At 38.4% G+C, this 21,408-nt stretch overlaps 1 protein-coding gene across 1 annotated transcript in view; it reads left to right on the forward strand.

Moving 5' to 3' along the window:
* DIAPH2 (diaphanous related formin 2) overlaps window positions 1-21,220 on the forward strand; it is a 985,476-nt gene extending 964,256 nt beyond the window's left edge. The window contains exon 33 of the mRNA XM_062183022.1: window positions 15,928-21,220. Coding sequence (XP_062039006.1) covers window positions 15,928-15,992 — 65 coding nt within the window. The 3' untranslated portion in view covers window positions 15,993-21,220. The remainder of the gene's footprint in view (window positions 1-15,927) is intronic.
* Window positions 21,221-21,408: the final 188 nt, after the last annotated feature.

Genomic DNA, 21,408 nt, shown 5'->3' on the forward strand with positions numbered 1-21,408 from the left:
GGAAAGAATATATTGTCAAACAGATGGTATAATTCAGTGAAGACAATATTTATAATTATCTATATACCAAATAATATGACAAGCACAAAACTTATACTCTGTTTATATTAACTTCCACATATGAGAGAAAATATGTAGTATTTGTCTTATTCCACTGTGTCTGATTTATTGCACTTAGAATAATGATCTCCATTTACATCCATTCTATTTGCAAATGTCAGGAATTCATACTGCTTTGTGGCTGAGTAGTATTCCATCATGTATATATATCATATTCCATCGTGTATATATTCCATAGTCATTTATTGATGGACATCTAGGTTGATTCTGTATCTTAGTTATTGTGAATTGGGCTGCTGTAAACATGGGAGTGCAGGTGTCACTTTCATACAGTGACTTCATTTCCTTTGGAGATATTCCCAGAAGTGGAAAAGCTGGGTCATATGGTAGATCTATTTGTAATTTATTGAGGAAGGGGCTAGTGCTGTGGTGCAGTGGGTTAAAGCCCTGGCCTGAAGCACCAGTATCCTGTATAGGCAGAGATTCTAGTCCCGGCTGCTCCTCCTCCGATCCAGCTCTCTGCTATGACCTGGGGAAGCAGTGGAAGATGGCCCAAGTCCTTGGGCCACTGCACTGCATGGGAGATGTGGAAGAAGCTCCTGGCTCCTGGCTTCAGATCGGTGCAGCTCCAGCCATTGCCACCAATTGGGGAGTGAACCATTGTATGGAAGACCTCTCTCTTTCTCTCTGCCTCTCCTCTCTCTGTGTAACTCTGACTTTCAAATAAATAAATAAATCTTTTAAAAAATTCAATTGAGGAAAACCATACTGTTTTCCATAATGGATGCACTCATTTGCATTCCCACCAATAGTGTATTAGAGTTCTCCTTTTTGTGTTCTCATCAGGATTTTTTTTTTTTTTTGACTTCTGGATAATTGCCATTGTAATTGGAGTGACATGATACCTCATTGTGGCTTTGATTTGCATTGCCCTGAGGCTAGTGATCCTGAGAATTTTTTTCATGTGCGTGTTTGCCATTTGTCTTTCTTCCTTTGAAAACTGTCTATTCATATCCTTTGCCCATTTCATTTTTTTTAAAGATTTATTTATGTATTTGAAAGTTACACAGAAGAGAAGAGAGGCAGAGAGAGAAAAAGAGAGACGTCTGCCATCTGCTGGTTCACTACCCAATTGGTCTCTTTGGCCAGAGCTGCACCGATCCGAAGTCAGGAGCCAGGAGTTTTCCAGGTCTCCCACATGGGTGCAGGGGCCCAAGCACTTTGGCCATCTTCTACTGCCTTCCCAGGCCATAGCAGAGAGCTGGATGGAAAGTGGAGCAGCCAGGAGTCAAACTGGTGTTCATATGGGATGCTGGCGCTTCAGGCGGCAGCTTTACCCACTAAGCCACAGCGCTGGCCCTGTTTTGCCCATTTCTTAAGTGAATTGTTTTGTTGTTGTTGACTTTATTGAGCTCACCTGTATGTCTTAAAGTATCTCCAATTTAGCACATCTCAGACTGAACTTATTTTCTTGAATGTAACTCCTCCTTCTGTATATGTTATACTAGATGATGGGCCATCAGTCTCCCAAATGTGTAGACTATAAATCTTGGAATTATCTCTCTCTCTTTGCCCCTATATTCCATGAATTCCTACTTCTTGTCTTGCCCTTTAAGATCATGTACTACATGATCACCAAAAGTCATCTCACAATTATACTATACTGTGCATCTAAAATCCAAGATCTTTAAAATGGCCCATAAGACCAGTCTGTTTTCCTGCTGCAGTCCCCTGCTTTCAACCAACACTAAGTTGCTTATACTTACACATATTTTTAAGTGAAAAGGCTCTCAATTTTTAGTTATCTATCTCTCTATCTATCTATCTATCTATCTGAAAGGCAGAGAGACAGAGGCAGATCTCCTATCACCAGTTTACTCTCCAAATGTCCGCAAAGGCCCAGGCTGACTTGGGTCGTAGCTAGAACCTGGGAACTCAATCCCAGCCTCCCATGTGGGTGGCAGGAATTCAATCACTTCAGCTGTCACCACTGCCTCTCAGGATCTGCAATAGCAGGAAGCTGGAATCGGGCTGCAGAGCTGGGACTCAAACTCTGGCTTTTTGTTATGGGCATGAGCATACTAACCAGTATCTTACCCACTAATCCAAATACCCACCCCACATTCTTTTTTTCTTTTCTCTTCTGTCCCCTTCCTCAGAGTCTCTCCTTTACCTAGAATGTACTTTTCCTTTAGGCTAATTCATTCCTAAGAACCAATGCCAGCATTTTCTTGTCTGGAAAGTTGTCCCAAAGAGGCTTCCCACAAAGCATGGCTTAAGTTTTCCTATTCTGTGCTTCTGAAGAGCTTTCTCTCAATCCTGGCACTCCCTGGAACTGTATTCATAGTATTATTGTATGCTACCCTCCTGTCAGTAAGAACAGCATGAGGCAAAAGGCTGAGACTTTTTGTGTTGGTACCACAGGATATAGTATATTCTAGGTTCTCAAAGGGACCCTCTGAGAACCATGTAGCAGAGTAAAGAGGAATCCTTAACCCATTTCCACCAGACTAACTTTTTAACCAAAAGACCAATCACTACATAGTAGCTTCCTTGAAAGAAACTGGCTCATTTACCTCTCTATCCTTGTAGCACCATGTTAATCACATAGTCTGTGTTCAAGAGAAGGTAGGTGGTGGACATTAGTTGCAGGCTGGTTTTTGGACAGAGAGAATTATGCCTTACATGCAGACCAGCTTTGCTTAGGAAATCAAGGTTCCCTCTCTTTCCAGTGAACTCAAGAAACCAAATTAAAGGTCAGTGGGTTGCCTGGTAAGTCTGCTGTCCTAGAAAAAAAAAGTGAGTGACCAGTTTTACAAGATGCATCATTCAAGTGAGCCTGGAATCTTCAGAAATAACCTTTTTCTACCCTAGGGGACAAATCTGTCCAGACAAATGAAATCCTAAAGCAGAGAAGTAGTAGAAAGCAGTCTGGCAGCATTTCTATTCTCACTGCATGACAAGAAGGAAAAATAAATAGTTATAAAAGATTTTCAATGCTCCCTAAAGACATACGAAATACCCCAGCCCATGATGGCTTGTAAAATAAATAAAAAGTCAGAAGCTTGATAAATTCTGATTTCCTGGCTGATCTTTATTAATTATTTGTTTTATAAGCTAATCTGAAAAAGGCATTTTAAACATTTGTTTGCATCTTTTCTCATTGTCCCAAAAATAGCTAAAAAAATACCATGGTGATGTGATGAGGCTGTGTAGACTTTGAAACATAAAATAAGATCTTGATGCTAAAATCTTTGGAATTTGATTTTTATGATATCAAATATAAAAAATATTTTACTCTATACCAGGTACCATTCTGGTCCTTTTACATTATTTTCAGTGTTCATAGATGGGAACTTAAAATTAGGAAAACATAGCTATTAAGTGGCAGAACAAAGATGGGAACCTATATGTGTTGTACACTAAGAACTTTGACCTTCCTGCAACTCTAAAGCATGGCTATCCATTGTAAGTCGAAACAGCTTTTCATTTGAGTCTTGTTAATCAATGTGTGTGTGTGTGTGCACGCACATGCACATACATGCGCATAGGCACGGGCATAGGCAAACTCACTTCCTATCTATTAAAAGGTGAATATGGTCCAGATATTAGATTGCCTCCTCTAGTCCTATTAGTACTCACGGTGTAAATACTATTTTTACACCCATTTTGCAGATGAGACAATTGATGGTTGGAAAGGTTCATTTAGTAAATATACATAATGTGAGGGAGGCCTCCTTAATTAGAAAAAAAGTGTGCCTACTACATTAATAATTTAAAAGACTATATATATCAGAGTTTCTTTGCTTCATCATTATGTATTATAATATAAATGTTGGTAAGAAGCAATATAATGCTTAGTGCCAAGACTCCGCTCTCCACCCACATACACACTACTGCCTGCTGTATGTAGGAAAAATAACTCAAAATGTATGTCTTGCTGAAAACATGTATCATTTTCCATGAAAGGATGAACTCTTTTTTTCTTAATCTATTGTCATTTGCAGGCAACATGTTACAGAGCAATTTTTAAGTGTCCTCTGATTTTATCATTGATATAGATCTCTATCCAGATGATGAAATGATATACTTTATTATTGTTCTGCATTTTTACCCATGTTTTTGGAGAGAGTCAATCATTTGGAGAGAGTCACTTTTTTTTAAAGAATTATTTATTTATTTGAAAGTCAGAGTTACACAGAGAGAGAGGAGAGACAGAGAGGTCTTCCATCTGATGGTTTACTCCCCAGTTGGCCGCAACAGCTGGAACTGTGCCAATCCGAAGCCAGGAGCCAGGAGCTTCTTCCCAGTCTCCCACGTGGGTGCAGGAGCCCAAGGACTTGGGCCATCTTCTACTGCTTTCCCAGGCCATAGCAGAGAGCTGGATCGGAAGAGGAGCAGCCGGGACTAGAACCGGTGTCCATATGGGATGCTGGCGCTTCAGGCCAGGGCTTTAACCCACTGCACCACAGCGCTGGCCCCGAGAGTCACTTTTTAAGACTTGAACTTTAAGAATTTAGAATGTGGGAAATGTGAAATACCCTTAGAAATGATACCAGTGTATGAAGAAATTTTATTTATACTCAAACTTGTAATCCATTGCTTTCCCATCAGGGAACATTCTATAGCCCTTACTTAACCAGGGCAGAAAAATGGCACTGTTTTCTGTCAGTTTCTTCTTTTCCATTACAATGTAGCTAGTGATGATTATAATCAGTAAGGAATTAATTCAGAGATTATTGAATCCTACACTATTCTTTCTTTAAACTGAAAACAGTCTATGCTTTGTAGCTGATGAGTGATATTTAACAACCTGTCCATTTTTTTCCCTAATTTGCCAAGTCAGTCATCTTCATTGACAAAAATGCAGATATTAGAGGAAGTATTTAAAAAAACAAAAACCATGATCCCAACATTCAGAGATAACCACTTCTTTTATTAGTATATATATATATATATACACACATATATATATATCCTTCTTTCTTTAAGATTTATTTATTTATATGAAAGGCAGAGCTAGAGAGAGGGAGAGGAACAGAAAAATAAGAGAGAGAGATCTTCCATCAGCTGGTTCACTCCCCAAATGGCCTCAACTGCTGAAGCTTGGCCACTCTGAGGCCAACAACCAGGAGCTTCTTCCACGTCCCCCAATTGGGAGCAGAGAGCAAGTACTTGGGCTATCTTCCATTGCTTTCCCAGGTGCATTAGCAGGGAGCTGGATCACAAATGGAACAGCTGGGACTCAAAAACTGTCCTCCATATGGGATGCTGGTGCTACAGACAGTGGCTTTACCTGCTATACTACAGTGCTGGCCCTGGGTATATATCCTTGTAAACTTTTAAAAATTCCATTTTAAATAATAATATCTTTTTAAAAACTAAGAATATGATGTTTTCCCTTTTTAAAAAGGATTTGTTTAGGGTCCAACACCGTAGCACGGCTTAAGCCTCCGCCTGTGCCATAGGCATCCAATATGAGCGCCAGTTTGTGTCTTGGCTGCTCTACTTCCTATCCAGTTATCTGCTACATCCTGGGAAAGCAGTAGAAGATGGCCCAAGTACTTGGACCCCTGCACCCATGTGGGAGACCTGGAGGAAGTTCCTGGCTCCTGGCTTCAGATCATCTCAGCTCTGGCCGTTGAGACCATTTGGGGAGCAAACCAGTGGATGGAAGACCTTTCTCTGTCTCTCCCTCTCTCTCTCTGTAACTCTTTCTCTCAAGTAAATAAATAAAATCTTTTTTAAAAAAGGATTTGTTTATTTTTATTTTTTTGAAAGGCAGAGTATCAGAGAGGTAGAGAGAGAGATAGGGAGGAACAGATCTTTTGTCTGCTGGTTTGCTCCCTAAATGCTTGCAACAGCTAGGGCCGAGCCAGGCTGACGAGAAGGGCATGAAACTCCATCTAAGTCTCCTACCTGAATGTCAAGGACCCAAGTACTCTGAGCATCACCCACCACCTTCCCAGGTGCATTTTCAGGAAGCTGGATCACAAGTAGCATAGCCAGGACTCCAACACTCTGATATGGCATGTGGGTATTCCAAGCAATAGATTAACCCACTGCACCACAAGGCCTGTCCCATATACTCTTTTAACTTGCCTTCTCACTTTGTAATGTGTAGCTCTTTCTATCAAGTAAGTAACAATCTAGTAATTTAGGTGGCTGCATAGTATCCCAGTGTAAGTAGGCTCCATCCTGTATTTAATCCCATAGTGGACATAGAGGCTATTCATGATTTTACTACTGCAAACAATGCTATTAAATGAACACTGAAAGAACAACCATTCATACTTAAACATTTGTCTGATAATGTGAGGACTGGCTACATTCCAGTTGACTTAAAAACCAGGAATGATTCTTTGAAACTTCTTATGTGAGATAAGTTGCTATTTTGCAGCCACTTTTATTCACCTGTGGCTGGGCCTGGCTCTCAAGGCTATGCATGGATTGCATTAGACACTAAAATTACAAAGGAACTTCTGTCAGTTATGAATACGAAATGGAGATGCAGCATTTTTTAACTCTGTCTTAATTGATCATATTTAAAACAACTGCTGCCTGGCTTCTGCTTTGAGGGACAGTTTATATTTTAAAACAATGGCACTGGCAGCTGCTAAAGGGTCTGTAATATTAACTGTACAGGTTGCCTTTGTCCATACAACTGGTTAAGTAATTAAGCACAGGCTAGCATGGGAAACACTACTAATGGGAGGCACCTGTTTACAGGCTCATGGAGTATAAGCTCTAGTTTAAATATGTTCTCTGCTCAAAATCACAGGCAGTGGTCAGTGTTATATTTATGTGATCTGGTTTTTGAGAGATAGAGGCATCACAGAAGAAAGGACTGCCATTTGTGCCTTATTATTGAAGGCAGCAAACTTACTACCACCAGAGTACCTGGGGCTACTTAAGCTAGAGAGTTGGGCTCACTACTCGAAAATTTTCATCATCAGCAAGAAATAGGTACCCCAGTCCCAAAAGATAGGTTGCACATGTTAAAAACAAAAAGAGTAGATAGGTAGTCTTTGAGTGATTCAGAAACAAAAGCAGATGACAGGTGAGTATATTCTAGGTCAGCATATCAGCAACAAAGCTCAGGCAGATCACAAACAAGTGCCATAGGAAATGACAGAAGATTGTCCATCATCTGGTCAAAGTTAGAGAAATGGCTGATGCCTAGTGTGCTTAGTCATAAGGATCAACACCACACACTGAGTCAAAAGGCCCAGAGATGACAGGTGGTAGTAATGAATTGACCCTGTATCCCCACCGCCATTTAACAGCTAGTTTATTCTGTACCAATCCAAGTGGCTGCTCAACTCACCCCGCCAAGCACCCTTGGCCCAGGTCCTTGCAATCTATGCCTTGGTCAGCTCTTGTACTGCCACTGTCACTCATGCTATCTAGATTTCAACAACAGAACATCACCATACAATTTTAGAGAGCCCAATTTCTGAAGATTTTGTTTTCTTTCTTTCTTTTTTTTTTTGGATGCAGAATTACTAACTTCTATCTAAATACTTCACAATTATTCTTTAAAAAATAAAATTAAAATTAAAACCACATGTTTCCAGAAACAGCTATCACTATATCATAGTCCTCACTATGAATCTAGTCAGTGCATCTCCTTTCATTATTTTCTTCCTTTTCTCAGGAAAAATAAGGTTAAATATGTGTAGGCATGCTGATTCTCCCTTTATACATTCAATGCTTTTCAATGCCTTGCCCATAGGAAAAATTTGGAATTAAGTGTTCAGCAGTATAGCCAGCTAGTATTCTTTCTTCCAATCAAAAATTAACAACTATATTTTGGGGTCAATGTTGTGGTAAAGAGGGTTAGGCTACCACTTGTAACGCCAGCATTCTGTATCAGAGCACCAGTTCAAGTCCTTGCTGCTCCACTTCTGATTCAGCTCCCTGCGAATGCTCCTGGGAAAGCAGCAGAGAATGGCCCAAGTGCTTGGATCCCTGCAACCTATGTGGGAGTTCCAGATGGAGTTTCTTGCTCCTGGCTTCAACGTAGCCTGCACTGATTGTTGCAGCCATTTGGGGAGTTAACCTATAGATGGAAAATATTCTCCCCGCCCCCATTACTCTGCATTTCAAATAAATGAAATAGATTGATCTTTAAAAAAAATTTCCTCATTATATTTCTATTTCTTCTTGTTGAAATCTGTGTTTTTAAAGGCCTAATTGGGATGAAGTTTTCTCTGACCCCCTAACTCCTACACTTAAAGGCTGTGATTTTGTTCAACTCAATTTCCATTGTACTTAGAATGTAATAGAGGGGCTGGCGCTGTGGTACAGCGGGTTAAAGCCCCAGCCTATAGCACTGGCATCCTTTATGGGCACCGGTTCAGATCCCGGCTGCTCCACTTCCTATCCAGCTCTCTGCTATGGCCTGGGAAAGCAGTAGAAGATGGCCCAAATCCTTGGGCCCCTGCACCCATGTGGGAGATCTGGAGGAAGCTCCTGGCTCCTGGCTCCAGATCTGCTCAGCTCTGGCCATTGCAGCTATTTGGGGAGTGAACCAGCGATGGAAGACCTCTCTTACTTGCTCTGTCTCTCTCTCTCTCTCTCTAACTCTTTCAAATAAATGAAATAAATCTTTTTAATAAAATAATGTAATAGATTCTATAGGAAAAAAAATAGTTACATATGATAGTTGCTGTTACATTTATCCTTTCCACCCTAATAATGAATAAGTTGCCTGTTATGGAACCCTGCAGAAATTTTATGCAGTAAAAATTTGTGAAAGCACAGATGGACAAAAAGAAATCTTTCCTTTCCTATGTTAATGGCAAAATACACTCCCTCTGTGTAAGCAGAATAACTGAAGGTGAATTCAAGGATCAGTTCTTGATTTGTTGCTAATGACTGGATGATTACTTAATCAGTTTGAGAAACTGCTGTGTATAAACCATTATGATAGACACCTTGAGCAGCTCTGTTAGTTTGTGTGGTTTCTGTTGGTTTGCTCCACAACATAAGTTTCACTTACATAATTTCCTTGAGAGCTTTTCCAACTATTTTCATATTCTTCATATTTCTATTTGTCAGTTTTTCCCATATTTTCTAAATCTGCAGGCATCCTCATCAGACTTTCAACCTCATAGAGAAAAGAATCTGTCTTAGAGCCGAGTTGCATTCTCAAGTGATGAAATAAATATAATGCATGCCTAATATACAAAACCAAGGACATTAAAAAAATCTATTCAGTAGGTTTGGCATTAAGTCCAAAGATAATCAATAGCACAGGCTGTAGTAGTTGAAATGTTGAACAATATACTGATTTTATTTTTTCTAAGCCATTTTTTGGAAGATTTATTTTTTGTTTATTTGAAGGGCACAGTTAGAGAAAGAGAGGGAGGGAGGGAGGGAGAATTTCTTCCATCTGCTGGTTCACTCCTCAGATGGCCACAATGGCCAGGGCTGGGCCAGATGGAAGCCAAGAGCCAGGAGCTTCTTCCGGGTCTCCTACGTGGATGCAAGGACCCAAGGACTTGGGCCAACTTCTGCTGCTTTTCTCAGGCCATTAGCAGGGAGCTGGATTGGAAGTGGAGCAGCCAGGACTCTAACTAGAACCCATATAGGATGCTAGTGTCTCAGGTGGCAGCTTTACCCAGTATGTCACAATGCCAGCCCCTCTAAGCCAAACTTTTTAAAAATCATTTGAAACACTCATTTATCAATTATGTACATACTAGTCACTTCAGATACCAAGAGATTGGTTTTACCTGTTATAAAAATATCATGTCTGATAAAGTATTACGTATTTTCTACATTTATAGCTTATTATGGATTAAGTTTTTAATGCCTTGAAGTAATATTATTGTTCTATGTGATTTTACTTTTATCACATATTTCAATCTTCCTAAAGTTACTATAATTGAGTTTGTTTGATAATGTTCCTTTATATTACTACAAGACTTGATAGTTTGCAAAATATGAGGTCATAATAGAGATAGAGAGTAGAGTTACTACCTGGCAGGGAGGATAAGAAGAAAGTGAAATATAGAAAAGTGATTTAATCTCACTACTGCAGTTTTGTAAAATATAATTTGTTTTTCCCCTAGCACAGCAGAGTTTCATGCTGATAACAAGCTACTGAATTAATAAATCCATTGCAACTATTGAGACTTTTCCTTTAATAACATAACGAATGCTGAGCATTAAGAAAAAGAAAGGCGTTCTTTGTGCATTTGTTACCTCTAGCAGATCTACATCCCTAAGCATAGGAAAAATACTGGCATCATAACACTGAGCAGTATCAATGTGAAAATAATTTGTGCATCTCAATTAGAATACTGTATTTTCCACACAAAAGCATGCTGTTTCCTGGAACACATATCCTTATTTTCCAATTGGAAAGACATTTAGGGGTCTATTTCGTTATCATTACATGTGCTTAACTCCAATTACAGTTAATGGGAGTTGTGTGTCTATAGTCACAGTAGCCTCTGAACTATTTTAACATTATTGCTTTCCATTACCATCCTCGTTAAAATAACTTTCCTGTCTTCTGCCAACCTGAACTACCAAAGTAATCTAGGTTTCTGTTTTCTTTTTATGGATTTATTTGCATGTAATGAAGGATATTGATTACACAACATCACCTGTTTTTAATTTTAGAAACATTACAATGTCACAAGATTAGAATGGAGCTAGAACTACTTAATTGTTAGGTGGAGGTAATTTATTGGGTTCTAGACATGCCTTTTTGCACAGCACCCAGTGTATTGGAAAAAAATAGGTTGATTTAGTTTAATACCTATGGTATGTAGTAGACACCAAAATTATGAGGCGTATTCTATGAAACATAGAAGAAAATAAAGTTCACAAACTGAAGCACTAGACCCTATCAGCAGCCAACAAAACTATATGCTTAATTCCAGTTATTCAAATTTTTGACAGGGCGAAAATCCATGAGAGTAAATGTAAGAGGGGACTTCAAAAACTCCATGGGAAATGGAATGAAAATATAATGTGGATTTTCCATGAACTCTGTGAAATCCTCTTGTATTTGAAAATCTCTAGGCATAATCAGTGACACTCTTTTGGTTAGTGCAGGACTCTGCTATATTTCCAGAAAAAAAAACATGGTCACTTGTCTGAAAAACTGATCAGAAGACAGGGAAGGAGATGACTTCAGTGTAACAGTCTAATTTCTCATCACTGTTAAGATGCCAACAGCTGCTCAGTGGCCACTTCCTTGCCTAGTCTAAGCTGCATAGGCCCCGATCTCCATTTGATAGGTTTACTAATATGTTTACTAGAAACAGTGGCCATCCTTTTTTTTTTTTTAAAGATTTATTTTATTTATTTGAAAGACAGAGACAGAGAGAGGTCTTACATCCACTGGTTCATTCTCCAATTGGCCACAACAACCAGAGCGGGGCCAGGCCAAAGCCAGGAACTTCTTCTGGGTCTCCCATGTGGGTGGCAGGGGCCCAAGGACTTGGACCATCTTGTACTGCTTTCCCAGGCACATTTGCAGGAAGCTGGATCGGAAGTTGAGCAGGAATTTGAACAGGCTCCCATATAGAATGACGGCATCAGTGCTGATCTCAATGGCCAACCTTTGATGGTAAATCTGCCATACCATGGCTTTGGAAGAGCTTGGTCACTGTAAATCAGAGGGTTTCTTTTACTTTGTTTTCTAGCCAGCTGTTTTGCATTAAATATAGTATTTTGTAGCACAATGTGTGATATAGGTTGAACAGATATTTGGTTTATGTTACCTTGCTGTGAGTGACTGGATTATGTTAGATTAACATTGATACCTCTACATGCCTATGAAGCATCAGAAAGAAGACAGTTCTTCCACAGACAACAACAAAGTAACACCTAACCATGTTTCTTCAATTCCATCTTGACTTCTTGAGGCAGTATGCAAAGTTATAATCTTGTTGTACCTTTGGTATACACTTACTTTGTTAGAAGATTAATTGCACACTCTTAGGTTACATATGGCGAGTTTAAGTCATCCAGTCGACCCCGTGTCACACTGTGTTTAAGCATCATGTGTTCTGTGCTATTCCTTAGTTATTTTGCTTGACAAAGTTTTCAGGAAGATGGCAATTAATGGTGTAGATTTGGCTATAGATCTGAAGTTTTGTGATATTCAGGTATTTAGTGGATTATGTGCTTTGTACAAAGTTGCTGAGTAAATGGTTGCCTGTATGTATCCTAGAGCAATATATTAATGGGTTTGATTCATTCACTGAAAAACTCAGGAAGGTTTTGAGATAAATGCCAAATCAACTTATGCTTAGAAAAGTTGTAAAGCCTTTTGCTCTTAAGACAGCAGGAAAAGCCTTGACATCAGTTTGAGTTGGTTAACATGCCATTCAGAAGGTGTATAACCATGTTAAAGCTGAGCCATGTGTTTATATTCCCTTTTGGAGAAAAGTTTGAATATTTGATTTTGGCCACCCTTCCTCCATAAGATATACATTTTCATATAACTGTGTCCCCCTTTTCATCTTCATGCCTTGACCAGGTTACTCTCCATAGTATCAGAAGCTGTTCACTCTCATTTTGGGGCATATTTAAAAGACAAACTTTTGATGACCAAACAGAATCTGTTAGGATGTACATATCCTACTATGGTGGATTTGAAGGGTGTATTTTTGGATTGATGTCTCAGGCTTATAGCTGCATTATTCCTTGTGTTTACAAGCTTAACTGAATCCCTTAATGAATTTTTAGACCATGAGGATATTTTAGAATATCTGGGCTTGGTTATTCACCGTAACATGGTACTCCATGAATTAAGGGGACAGAAGCAGAGGAAGAACATGACAAATCATGTACCTCCACCTCCAATGAAATGTGTTTTCCTATATCTCATTGCACAAAGTTCTAACAAGTATATGCACATAAACACCTTCCCCCTGCATCTTCATCTCTTTGATTTCCATCTTCATCTCTTTGATAATAGGCAGCTTGGAGGAATGCCACTACTTGTTATCAAAGCCATCCTCCATATCATCTGAGATAAATATATGTGTTTTAAACTATTGACTTTTTGGAGAGGCCTCTATTTTTGCCATTTGAGCTACACTAGCATTAGTAGTATTGATAAAATAAAGCTAGTTCAAAAAGTGAATTTGGTTTAGGCTCAAACCCTATCACATGGGCACCTACTTCTTCTACCTGTGTTTCCAAATAGGAAATGCAATCACTTTCACAATGGGCCTAAATTACTCTATCACCCGTGACAGCAATAATGTCTAATATTGGTTCCTTCCTCATAAATGTGATGCAAACTATGAGTTCTGACCTTATGTGAGCCAGGTCACTGATTTTTACCCATTATTCTTTAATACTATAAATATAAAAGTTGTATTTCAAACATTTCAGTGATTTTCAATCTGCTTCTGAGAAAAGATGACTCCAAGCATAAAAAGTTGTCATCATTAGATTGCTAGCCATTAGATGTGCAGACAGATGAAAAAATGAATACATGCATAGAGACATACACAAAATGAGTCTTCCAAAAGTTCATAGAAAAATAGGATTAAAGAACAATGGACATTTTCCTTGAACTTTCTGAAGTCCTTTAGTGTATGTGTGTCTATTTCACAGTATCCTGTAAATTCCACACTTCTGACTGGATCCATACAAGTCCATAGTCTAAGTATATGTTTTGTAACTAAATTAGTTTTTAACTTCAATACAGAGAACTGTAAATAAATCAAAAGATCCAGGTCAGCCATTGCTGTTATTGTATCTACTGACATTTTTTAAAATGTAAGTGGTGACCTTACAGAATCACTTCTTCACATAATTATCTCATTAAGTTGGGAACCTATTAGGCAACCGAAATATGGGGGGATAGGAGCAGAAGATGGAGAAAACCTAGAATAATGCTCTTCTGTATATGCTAAATGCTGGATTTGGGCCCTGAACTTCCTGGCTTCCCAAAACTTTCATATACTTTCCTCAGTTCCCACCAAGTGGCACCAGTAAGTTTCAGGTTGATGTGAATCCTCCCCATTGTTTAATACTTCTGAAGCTGTGATTTTATAGGTGGCTCTTGTCTTGGACTCAGGGGGTGGTGAGTGATTTTGTGAGGTGCCAGTATATGGTATTCCCAGAGTGAAGTATGGATGCCTGTGAACTTTAATGTGTAGGACCACCAAGGCACAAGAATTTAATTTTTTTTATCATTCTAGAATACTCCTCTGAGAATGTTCCCAACATTCTCACATCTCACGACTTTACCACTTCAAGCTTAAATGCTAGCAATGCAGTGGGAACCATTATATTGCAATCTCATTTTTAAATATTTTCTAAAAAATCCCAAACCAATCTGTATGCAAACCAGTGACATCTAAGTAAGAAAGCTTTCACCCAGGAATGTTATCTTCACATTTTTAGCTGAATTGTGATCCATATCACAAACTAAATAATGGATTTTTTAATGGTATCTTCAAAAGGATACCCAAATAATTCATCACTCAGATATATCTCTGAGTAGAGAAAATGCCTCTCTCTTTCACACCTCTCAGTGATATTATTGCATTATGAAGCACTTGATAGGCTTTAATCTCATGGCTGGTTGGCTCACTGCACTCATACCTTGGTGTTAATGAGGCAAAGGTCATGGGAGCCAGTTAGCCTTGTGTGGTGAATTGACCACAGACTACCAGGAATCCATCAAGAGATGTTAGCACAGACAAGAAAGGCACCATGGCCTTCTCAGACTGTCCTCTTCTCATAACAGGCAGGATGTGTTATTTGGACATCATCATCTTAGGGAGGAAATGAGTCGCAGCTTGGAAGGCCCCAACATCTACCTCTGAACAAAGCAAGCCTGACATTTCGGCATTAACTTTGCATTATAATCCCCCATCATACCATTGATTTGCTGTGTAACCTTCATCACTAAAGCAGAGATAATAGGATAGAATGAAATGGGCTTACCTCCCGGGGATGTTGTGTGAATTAGCAAATTAACGAGTGTAAAATGTTAGCATTTATGTAAGTGCTGTTGGTTGTCATTATTTCTAGGGACCTAGTCTCATTCTAAATAGAGAATCTAAGTATATTATGCTTTTGTCAGAAAGGGATGTTCCCCCACGTCAATTGCATTTAAGCTGAGCATAAAACAGAGGTGATAATAACATAGTAGTGATCATCGCAATGCAGAGCTGTAAACCTTTTTCCTATTAAAGCTAAAACTATTTTCAGCAACTTCCATTGCTTTTAAACTTTGCTTTCTAAGCTTTGTACCAACAGTTATCTCTTCAGTGATTATTCTTCCTGTGATTGGTGGGGGAATGGGACCTAGAATAGGTCCCATTCATTATTCATTCCCATAATGACTATATAACGTATTGAATTTGTTTACATCATACAATCAGGCAAACTTGGTAGCTGGTTTGATTGCCACATGCTGCAATCATTGTAAAAAATAAAAAAGCTCTTTTTCTGCTCTGCCCATGCTGGTGTCCTCTGGAGGTAGCCAACATACAGATTGAAAACTCATGGGGAATTGAAGTGCTTTCCAACAAAAGGCACTGTACATAGATCCTTTCAATTTAACATCTTTACCAAGGAATTTTGTTGTCGCCTGCTATTTCCAAAGGGACTGTGCTTGAGAGAATTCTTCCATTTCTTTTATCACTCTGACTTTGCTTACCCAGAAAAGTCATTTATTGCTGATTGCGGAACTCTTGAACTCAGCCTGGCAGCTGCAGTATGAACTCCTCAGATCTGGGCTCCTTGTTCTTATTTACATATTCATTTGAAGTGATTTTTCAGGACTATTTGAAAATGTCTCTCAACCTGACATCTTGTAATAGCCAAGATCTAAAGCTCACCGTGTTTTTGGTTCTTTTTCTCTTTGTCTTCCAGATAACAGACGAGTACCTTTGGAAAGGTCACGCTCTCGCCACAATGGAGCTATCTCATCTAAGTGATTCCTGATGCCAAAGAATGTGAAAATGTTTAAGAAAACAAAGCCCTATGATTTGAAAACAACAAAACATGCACTCGAGGGATGGAGAAGAAATAAGTGCATTTCTGCAAAGATGGAGCTAAGCTGGATGAAGGAGTGTCCATTTATAAAATTCTCATAAGACTCCTCCCACAGTTGTACTAATCTGAACACAGTGGCCAGGATTATAAAATGTGTATTCCATTTTAGTGTAAAGATGTGTATTATTTGACATTATGTGCGATCTGACTGTGATGATGAAATTGTAAGAATCTGAAGAGTTCTAAGGCTCTTGAAAACATTCAGTCTATCAACAATTTACAATTTGTTAGTTGCTTCAACCTAAAAAAAAAAAAAGAAGAGAAGGAATGGGAAGGAATTATTCAATGTCTGTTTCCAGCCTATAATGTATAAAAGGGAAAAGCAAAGGAAAATATGATGCATATGAATGATTTGAAGAGGTGCTAATGTTGCACACACTGTAAGAGAAGCCATTTTGAAAATTTCAAAAGGAAGTGCTCCACCCCAGATGAGTTATCTATGATCTTATCTCCAGTGAAAGCTGATAGATTCATCTGCTTTGGCTGAAATTAAAGTTATCATTAGTCTAGAGTTTCAGTATGATATTATAGGCACTTACCATCAAAAACTACACCAAAGCTTTACGGAATCAGTTGAGGAAAATGTTTTAAACTTTATTGAAAGAAAAAATTTTCTAATTATTCTCAGATATCTGCTTTATACAAATAGTTTGTATGACTATTTTTGAGGGAGAAAAAACCCTCATATTTTAATGTTTATGCTAGGGATGAATCTGAAAATTCTGTTACCTTCATTTAGATTTTAAAGACAAATATTGATTCCTCTTCTTTGTTGTTTATTTCTTCTGTCCATTGCTTCCTTCTCCCTTGACCCCCTTGAAGGCAGGGAATAGAGTTCTAGAAGACCTGAGAAGAAAGAGATTTCTTTCTGCAGGAGGCAGCAGAAAACTGTCTGAAAGGTCAATTGTTTTATCCCTTTTTCCACTCCCCTTTCCAATTCCGCTTTGGTGGTCTGAAGAAGAAAAAGAAATTCTATGTATCTATGTGTATATATTTGTATATTTATATCTTCTACTACAGTAATTCTATAGCCTAGTAACTAAGTGAACTCTTCAATCATCATCATACTTACCTACCTTATATCAACAGATTAAAATGATGCTGCCAAAACAACTATAGGAGGAAAAATATACTCTACATTTCTCTTAAATAGATGAGAGAGTAAATGCTACACTTGACTTGTCTATTATTTTAAAATATGCATTGGAATAACGTGGTATAACTTCTCTAGAGTGCAATTTTAAGACTAATTCATGCAGATGATTGTGGTTATTGTAAAAGATTTATTATATATGTCTTTCTTCTATAGAAAATCCTATTTCTCCTCCCCCAAAGCACATTATACACATTCAAAGAGAACAAATGATTGGTTTGGCAAGTCACCATTGAAGAGAATGTAAACAAGTGGACAATAGCTCACATCTTCCTTTAGAGATATGTATAATGACTCAAACTACTGCCTTTTTCTCCACTACACTGTTACTTAGGTAGTATTTTTCAAAAAGCTCTGAAGCTGCTACAATACAGAAATCAAAAGAATAACAGTATCTGAGATTTTACAATTTTATCTTTTCTATAAACACACACACATATTTAAGAGACACATCAACTTCATACACTGTTTTTTAACAACAACAAAAGTTTAGGTTCCACTAATTTATGTAAATACTTAATGTGTGTATTTTTGACTTCCCAAGTGTTTTCTGAAACCTTCATGGTATGGCTTCTTTGAATCTTTTGATAGTTTTTTAGGCTGTAGCAAAATGATTTAGAAATGGTAACCCTGACTAAAACTGGGAGGCATTTGCCATGCCATATTAGCAAGCTGGACAAGGTAGAAATACTGATATATCACCTTTTCCAGATTGTGAACTTGCCTTATTTTCCAGTTTGTGAACAAGAATGAATGAAATGCTATTACTCATAAACATAAATTATATATTTGTATTTAGAGCATTCTCACATGCTTTTCACAAACATTAAAAAAAAAAAAAAAAAACCAACCACACTTTCAGGGAAGTTCTAACAATTAGGTTAAAGGGTTTGCTTCCCAGATTTGCAATGGTCCTGCTCCAGACATTTGCATTTGTTTTAGATTGAAAAGTATCACCCCCAAAAAGTCCATTTTTAGTATTGAAACAAATTATACTAAAGTCTTTTGTGTTTCTTACTGCCACACTTCAGATATGCATTTATACAGATTTTCTTCAGAATGTTAAAAAATGTGCAATACCTTTAAAATGTTAACTAGTTTATTTGTTTCCTTTGACTAACAAATTATCGCAGATTTGGTGGGTTAACACAACAGAAATTTACTCACTCACAGTTTTGGAGGTAAGAAGTTCAAACTCAAGCTGTTGGCAGGGTCATGCTCCCTCCAGAAGCTCTTGAGGAGAATCCTTCCTGGCCTCTTCTAGTTTCTGGTGGTTTCTAATTTCTCTCTACTCTGTCTTTACATCGCCTTCTCCTCTGTGAACCTAATCTCCCTCTACACCTCTTTTAAGTGGATGCTTTTGATAACATCTAGGAACCACCCAAATTAATCCAGGATGATCGCCTATTCTCAAGATCCTTAACTCAATTGCATCTTCAAGACCCTTTTTCCAGATAAGGTAATATGCACAGGTTATGGGAATTAGGTTGTGGACATACCTTTTTGGAAGCAACCTTCAGCCCACCACTGTCTGCTCTCTAGCCCTCCAGAATTTGTGTGTCCCATGTGTAAAATACATTTGTACTATCTCAACATTTCCAAGTCTCAATCCATCACAGTACCAACCGTAAATCCAAAATCTCATCTAAATATCGGTAGTTCAAATGCCCAAATTTCATACAAATATCAGTTCTGAAGTCCCAAATCCTATCACCTAGATCATCTAAATTAGGTGTGAGTGAAACTCTGGGTAGGGTCCATCCTGGGGCAAAATTCCTCTCCTCTTGTGAACCAGTCAAATAGCAAAGAAGTTATCTGCGTTGAAACTACAATGGTGGGACAACATAAGGTATCAATTACAGATATTCCTAATCCAATTGGGAGGGGAGAGAAAGTAGAAAGGAGTTATCTGTCCCAATCATTTTTTGAAATGTTGCCAGACAAATTCCCCTTAGATTTCAAAGCCTGGCAATAATCTCTTTGACTCAGGGCTGCATCTTTTGGGGCTGCACCTCTTCCCTTCTGGTCTATGGATTGGATCTCTGCCTCTGTGCCCATGGTTTGCACTTGTGCCTTGTTCCAATTCTTGGCCCTTTGCCTCTGTACTCACAGCTCTGCTCTTTATCTCTTGAAGGGTAGCACATGTTTGCAAACTGGGTAGTTTTATTAGCCTGTTTCTTCCCTGTAGAATTCTGGTAGTCTGACAATGTTCTCTCCTTTTGTCCTGTCCTATCTCTGTCTCTTTCAGGTCAAGCCTTCTTGAAAACCATGTGGTTCTCTTGTGTATGTCACTAGATTCACACCATTAGAAAAAAGGGTCCTCACAAATATTTCCTGGATAACCCCATCTCTATTCCAGGATTCTGCTTAGATACTTGACTGAATCCATGGGCCAGTGCCTAATCTCTTAAGCACTTGCCAAAGGTCCAGCCAATACCATTGGCCTTATCTTCAGAGCACACTTCACTATTAGTGAAAGCTCCCAATTTTCGCATCTTTTATAATCTGAATAGGTGCCAAATTTCCCAACTCATCAAGGTGTGGTTTCTTTGTCACTTACTAGCTCTTTTCAGTTCAATCTCTTTCCTCTATTAGTTTACTATAAGTATCAGGAGGAAACTAGGCCACACCTGTAAAGCTTTAGGTGGCAGTCTCCTTAGCTAAATAGCTAAGGTCATCACTTGCAAGTTCTGCCTTCCACACTATAGGATACAATTCAGGTAAGTTTTTTGCCATTATATACAACAAAGATGGCCTTTCTTCCCTCTTCCAATATAAAATGTTCCTCATGTCCTTCTGAGCTTTCACCAGAAAATCTTTTAACATTCATATTCGGACTTCCAGTCTAGCTAGGTTTTCCTATCACATGAATCAAAATTTTTCCAGGCTGTAGCCATTATCCAATTCCAGAGCCACGTTCACTTTGTTAGGTCTTTCTTACATCAGTATCCCATTTCCCAGTACTAAAATCTGCATTGGATTCCTGTGGCTGTTGTAATAAATTACCTCAAAGACGGTAGCTAAAAACAATAGAAATGTATTCTCTTACTATTTTGGAGGCCAGATGTCCAAAAATCAAGGTGCTGGCAGGACTACAGGGGAACATCTATCTCTGTGTCTTCCAGATTCTTGTGACTGTCATTGTTACTTGCATCTTTCTCTGCTGTCTTCATATCACCTTCTCCTCTGAGTATCTAATCTACCTCTGCCTCTGTCTTATAAGGATGCTTGTGATGACATTTAGGACTCACCCAGATTATCCATGATAAATTCATCATCTCAAGATCCTAACTTAAGGACATCTACAAAGACTCTGCAGGTTCCACAGGTTCCAAGGATTAGGACATGGACATATCTTTGTGGAGGGAGAGGGCGTCATTCAGCCCACTACACTAGTTATTGCACATATATATTTTTTTCACCTTTCAAAATACATCCTTGGTGCTCAAGCCAAATTGAAAGTTGTCTCTAAAAGCTATTGGCTACACAGACTACTGCATGCTTTGTTGTTAAGTGGATGAACCAGCTATTCTAAATTTTAGTTGATACTTTTGCTTCTATAGCCAATTAGCTTGAAGAAATAATTGATCCCACCTTTGTGCTCTGGTGTATCTCTTCTGCACCTTTATGGAGTCTTTGACCAAATGTCTTCTGTGATATTCATCATGCAGGCACAAAACTACCTCTGATACAGAAGGATTCTTTACAAGCTTATTTTAGACATTGTGAATCCCTCAACTGAAGGGAGAGATGAAAGCAAAGACTTCTTTGAATGGGTATTGAGGGAGATTGTGTCCATTCCAAGCCATCTTAAAGAAGTATATTAAGTAGTAGTAGAATTGTGGATTTGTGCTCTCATTTTGCCTTGAAATAAATCCTGTCTCTTAGCAGGACCAAGAATGACTTGCAATCTATATGTAATGCCTACTTACTTATTCAATAAAGATATACATTAAATGTTGTGCTTCCTATGATAATTAAGTTTAAGAACTAGTGAAAAGGCATAAACTGAAGTATCAAGACAGGATGTGAGAACATTCTAGGAGAAGCTTCAACCGAACCAAAGTGTAAGAGTTTTGTGGGTTGTTAAAAAAGTTTTATTTACTTGAAAGGCAGAGACAGACATCTCCCATCTACAGGTTCAC

This window comes from Lepus europaeus, chromosome X, assembly GCF_033115175.1.
Source record: "Lepus europaeus isolate LE1 chromosome X, mLepTim1.pri, whole genome shotgun sequence".
Classification (NCBI taxonomy): Eukaryota; Metazoa; Chordata; class Mammalia; order Lagomorpha; family Leporidae; genus Lepus; species Lepus europaeus.